Consider the following 5,713-nt stretch of genomic DNA (forward strand, 5'->3'; position numbering starts at 1 on the left):
GTAGTCCCTTCTTTCATTGAGTAAACCCAGTGACAGACTACAAAATACTGTAGCAAATGTTTTGCTTTTTCAATCATAGGGAATCTCACGAAACAATTCCCATTCCTTCTTGAATGAATACCAAAGATAATGTTATCTACTGATATTTGAATTAATGCATCTTAATTGAATAGCTCTGCTCTCAGCCTTCAAATCAACCAAATCAAAAGTCTGATGCAAAGCAGCAGTAACAGCCTGAATCACACTATATTTATCTGTCATATTACAATTGAAACCATATTAATGAGACAATCAGATGTGTAATATATTTGTAGTGATTGCTTTACAGTATTGAAGGTTTAAAATGCAAATATTTTTACCCTGAAGAAGAATTTTTTTGTGGTTTTTACAATGGTTACAAAATGTAAATCCTTCATAAACGCTTCCCTTTTCTTTTGTTCTTTAACACAGTCTAGGTCTTCTGTTAAAATTTCACTCTAAACTAGGTTTTGTATTATATGACATGCTGTATCACTTTTATTTTTGTTTTTTAAAAATATTGTATTAAAACATGTCTCTTTGTCCAAAAGAGTATAATATATAAGGATTTTTCCTTCTGGTTTAAAACTGAGTTGGGTATAATAATATATAATTTGAAGGTAAGTTACCTTCAGGAATGTTAATAATATGGGATAAGCTGGTCAGCAAGACAAGTCAGCATTTTAAAAATATTGGCCTCATATTTAATAAAAGTGTCTTTTTAAACAATTTGTGAATAAAAAACAGGACACAGTAACATGTGGCCTATGGATCATAAATATGTACAAATTGATACTCCCGTAGTTTTAGCTGTGCTACATTATAAAATAATAACCTGTCTAATTTTTGTAGCAGCACTGTGTTAATAAGTACGCATTTCTAACACAATCACCACACCATCAGGTGGTGATATATTAATTTTCATGGTCATATTTTTTCAAAAACACTTTACAAAAAATACCACACCACTTAAGTGAAATAGTTTTGGCTTTCCCTTTTGCTTAAGAAAAATTTCCTTTTCTGTGGCAGTTTAAAATTGATTTAAATTATTAACATTGGTAAAGACAAATACTTCAGTAATTTGATAAGATTAAAGAAAAAAATCCAAATTCTTTTCACTAAATTATATGTTGCTTTTACTAGTTAACAAGTTGTTTACAAACTTGAAAAATAAATTTGATGTTTTAAACATAATTATACATCTTGATTTTACAATATTCGGGGAAAAAAGTATATAATCTGAGCAACAAGGATTTTACTCTTTTTGATTATTTTAAGATGAATCATTTATGAAAACAGTTCAGTAGGCAAGATTTAGTATTTCTAAATGTCTCGTAAGTATTAAACCTTGTCACATTTTTCTCTCTTGTATTTATGTACCCTGGGTTATTTTTTGTTGTTACTTGATAAATTGCCTAGCTAACATATATAACTCAGTATACCAATAATAAAAAATAAAAACCAGTGATTTTTTAGAGAAAAATGAAGCTGCCTAAAAATGGGAAATCACCTATTAACATTTTGTGAACAGGTTTTATAATCTGAAAAAGTTCTGTAGTTTGATACATTTTCAGTTATTTTAATAGTAGTTTGTCATTTCTTTTTAAGGTGTGATGCATTTTTGTATTTCCACATACATGCACACACGTGTGTGTGTATGCGCGCGTGCGCGCGCACACACACACACACACACACACATATAATTTCATAATTTTAAGAAGATAAAGTTAATTTATGCAAACAGTTTATCTAAACCAAGCAAAACCAATTTGAGGGTAATAAAGTAGAAAAAATAAATGAGTACAACAGCAGCCTGCTTAAATGAAGTGTAGCTTGAAGTGAATAAAACTCCAGATGAAATGCATCAAATAGCACTTGAACTAAATCGAAATCAGCATGAGGATTGAGAGCTTCATTGAAGTCATGCAGTGAGTGTGAATTAGTCTGGTAGAATAACCTGGTAATGTCATTAAACTTCAACTCTTTTTTTCCCCAAATTATACCACCTGCTTTATTTGGAATTTTAGATTTCACATTCCAGAGTTTCTTAAAGTACACACATCTGATGCTACATATGTTCTTCTGTTTCTTTGGAGAAAATATATACCACAGACCATAGCTTTTAAAAACAAAGACATTTTATGAACTGTTATGGAATCCCTCAGGAAGTATGTTTTGAGTTAGCAGTGAAAATTTCAACTTTATTTCTGACATAAATCAGCAGAATGGCTTTCATTTTTCTTGTTTCAAAATAATCACCCCTAACTGTACACTAACTATAGGGATGCATATAATATTTAAATGATATTCAGATTATAAACTGTATTGAATAAGCATTAGTAACGTATTTTAACGATTAATTTCTCCCAAAGAAAGTTTCTTACAATTAATATTAACCATTAAAAGAAATCATATTTACTTGTGTTTACTATCATACCAATTAATACATGGATCCACTGCCAAACATCTCCCCAGAATAGTTAGTTCAGTGTAAGACTTTTGACTATACTTTAAATTAATTTATGCATAACTTAATTAAAATTACAAACTTTTACAGCATTTCTAGCCTGACAAAGAGAAAACCACTGTTATTTTTCTTTCAATTGTTTGTTGATATTTCAGTATATTTTCTCTTGACATAATGCATTTGGTGCAGTGCATTAGCTACTTGACTGTGTCCGTCTTTTTGGAGGCTGTTTGCCTGTATGTATGGAACCTCATTAACCTCAAATAACTTCATTATCTTCATTGCAACTTTTCATGAAAATCTTTTACTTCAACTGGATGGGGAAACCAAACCTGGTGAATAGGCTGCATGGTACATAAGGCAAAGTCACATTTGGTGGTTGTTATCACTAGAACCTGCAATGTGAGGTGATTTATTGTCCTGGAAAAGCAGCACTTCTTTACACTGCTTTTTGTGGTGCTAGTTTTCAACAGCTTCTCACAAGCTCAGTAGTTCTCTAGGATAGTGTTTCCTATGGATAGTCTTGCCTGGTGAAAGGAAGGTTAGTTGTGGTCACCTTTTACCAGTTCTAAACCACTTTTGCAATGGCCTTACCAAGTGATACTATCTTCTTGAATGCCTTGGGGAGGGAGAAGATTGTGCGTGCTTCCAGTGGGCATAATCTGCAGTTGAGCCTCAGGATCAAAAGAGGTGGACCCATATTACATCATGAGTCTCATTCCTGCTTCTGGATTGGTTGGATTTGCTTGAGACCATTCCAGAACACTCATGGAAATGTTGTCATGCATTCTTTTAATTAGTGCTTGACATTATCAGTATCAATCTTGCAGATATCTTTCTAATGCCTAATATTTCATTTAGGATTGTGTTTATAATGTGACAACCTTTCTTGGGGCTCTGGCCTTTGTTTTTTCCCTTGTTTAAATTCAGCTTCCCAATTCTTTTACTGCTATCAAGGACATCTTCCCTGAGTATTGTCACCACATCCTTATAGATTTCCTTTGGGATCGTGTCCTTACTTCTGTTTTTTATTGAATCTTTGGTGACTAACTTTTATGCTTCCTTGTACAGATTTCACACAGATTGGAAAAAATGGCTGCTCACAAAGAAACACATCAAGCTATCCATATATTTACTTACTGTGAAATCTGTTGGGTTCTAACGTATCTTTAAATTGGTCAAGCAAGACTTATTGTTAATGCCTCTTGCATACTTTTGGCAGTGAGATACAAAATACAGTGTTCTTATTGATATTTTGCAGCTAACTTCGATATAGCTGCATGCCACGTTGTATTAAACAGTTTTTGGACCTTTCAGCAAAACATTTAGACACAAGTAAAGAAATTAGAAGATTGTGATTAAGAGGACATAATGAATAATAATGGTAGTTAATGCCAAACAAATGTTTAGAGAAATTAAATAATTTTTCCTTTGGCTACACTTTATTTTTCAGCGTATGAGGTAATTGGGTGTAGGACAGTTCAGCATTGTAACACTGTATCATTATCAGAATAGTACTTTGTTTTTCTCAGACAAATCTTTGAGATTCCATTAGTACAGATTAAAAAGATTAATGAGAACATTTTCTTGCACTATCTCTCTCTCATTGTTTTTGTTATTCTGATACAGAGATGTTTCAACTATATATTTAATGAGCTATATTTTGGTCCAGTTCACGTGTAATATAAGGCATTCCTTTCTTCTTTGAGCGTCCTTTGCACCTTCCTGCTCTTGAGACATGCTAATTATACACTCTAGGTTAGTGGAATCTTCTTGAAGCAGTACCCATAGGTGGGTCTCACACTCATCTTAACATCTTTTCAGCTGTGAATACGTATGGAACAAGGTCTTCCCAACAGAGCAATTAGTTTGGTGTAATTAAAGTGATATGAAAATCAGCTGTTTCTCAGCTGCTTTGTCTTCTGTCTGAGGAAGTGTCAGGTGGAGTCTTCTACACAAAAGTTCTTGCAGTGCTCTATCCAGGGTGTCCCCTCTTCCCCAGTTATGTCTGGACATGTAAAGAATCCTGTTATGCCTGTGAACCACTGCCTCACTAAGGCCCCCTCTCGTGTTATACTTATGCTGAGATTAATGTGTTAATCATGGTTTAAATAGGAAGGGTGCTATATATGTGCTGGATTTAAAGCACTATAAAATGAGAAATGAGCCATAAAAATGTTCTGTGGATAACATGTAATGTAGAACATTTTTATGGATTATGTATATGGTATCTTAAACTTAATGTGTGACCAGCAGCCAAAAATCATCTCATCTTCATTCCCGTCGAAGACTGGCTGTGGAGAAGCCAAAGGGTTTCCCTGAATGGGCTGTCTAGTTCAGTGAAACAGGCTTCCAGTAGGGGGAAGCTTTAAACCCTGCACAAATAATGCTAGCTGTGATATGGATTCTGTGCCTGAGTCATTCTCCACCAGCCAATCTAGACCTTTCTCCTGGTGGTTCAGAATATTTTGTTCTTAAGTGTCCTTATATTCCAGTTGTATATATTCAAATAAGTAAATTTCGTTTGTTGTTTAAAAATGATATTGATCATCATAATGCAGTAACTATCAGCTGTGATAGGGTGATCAGAATGAGTGTGAAGTAAGCAATGTTTAGGGTGTTTTTTCTAGCCCCTTTCCAAAATATTTAGCAGTGACTAACCAACTTCCACCGAAGTCAGGCTTTACTATTGCCTTTGTAACCAAAACTAAGCCAAAGCTTAAATGCTTTTGAAAAATCCTGCCTGGTCATTACATTTGCTGGCTTGTGATGTACAGTTTTATTCATTTAATGATGTATTTGGTATGGATATTTTCCCACATTTTCATTGCACATAATTCAAATCTTAATGACAGATTTGTAAAAGAAATATGTGGTCCAAGATATTTCTTATGTACCCAATGATCTGAAGTAAAAAAAGAAATACTAGACATTACGCTTGTTTCTACATTATAATAGTTCTACCTAAGACAAGTTCAAACTTTTCATAGAGTCTATTCTCTGGGTTCATGCTCTGTATATCAGAGCCCTTTTAATCTTGAAAGGGGGACTGAGTTAAATGGTCAAAGTAAGCAAGGTAAGATGAACAAGGATTTTATAATATACCCCTTTTATATAATTATTTCAAAACAAAAATACTGCATTCATAGATTTCATAGACATTAGGGCTGGAAGGGACCTCGGGAGATCATCGAGTCCAGCCCCCTGCCCAAAGGGCAGGAAGTCAGC

The 5,713-nt window shown here is 33.7% G+C and overlaps 1 protein-coding gene across 1 annotated transcript in view; it reads left to right on the forward strand.

Moving 5' to 3' along the window:
• VPS13B (vacuolar protein sorting 13 homolog B) overlaps nucleotides 1-5,713 on the forward strand; it is an 869,608-nt gene that overhangs the window by 165,549 nt on the left and 698,346 nt on the right. The window contains exon 15 of the mRNA XM_019545488.1: nucleotides 3,939-3,946. Within this exon, the coding sequence (XP_019401033.1) occupies nucleotides 3,939-3,946 (8 nt within the window). The remainder of the gene's footprint in view (nucleotides 1-3,938; nucleotides 3,947-5,713) is intronic.

This window comes from Crocodylus porosus, unplaced genomic scaffold, assembly GCF_001723895.1.
Source record: "Crocodylus porosus isolate Cpor-Errol unplaced genomic scaffold, CroPor_comp1, whole genome shotgun sequence".
Taxonomy (NCBI): domain Eukaryota; kingdom Metazoa; phylum Chordata; order Crocodylia; family Crocodylidae; genus Crocodylus; species Crocodylus porosus.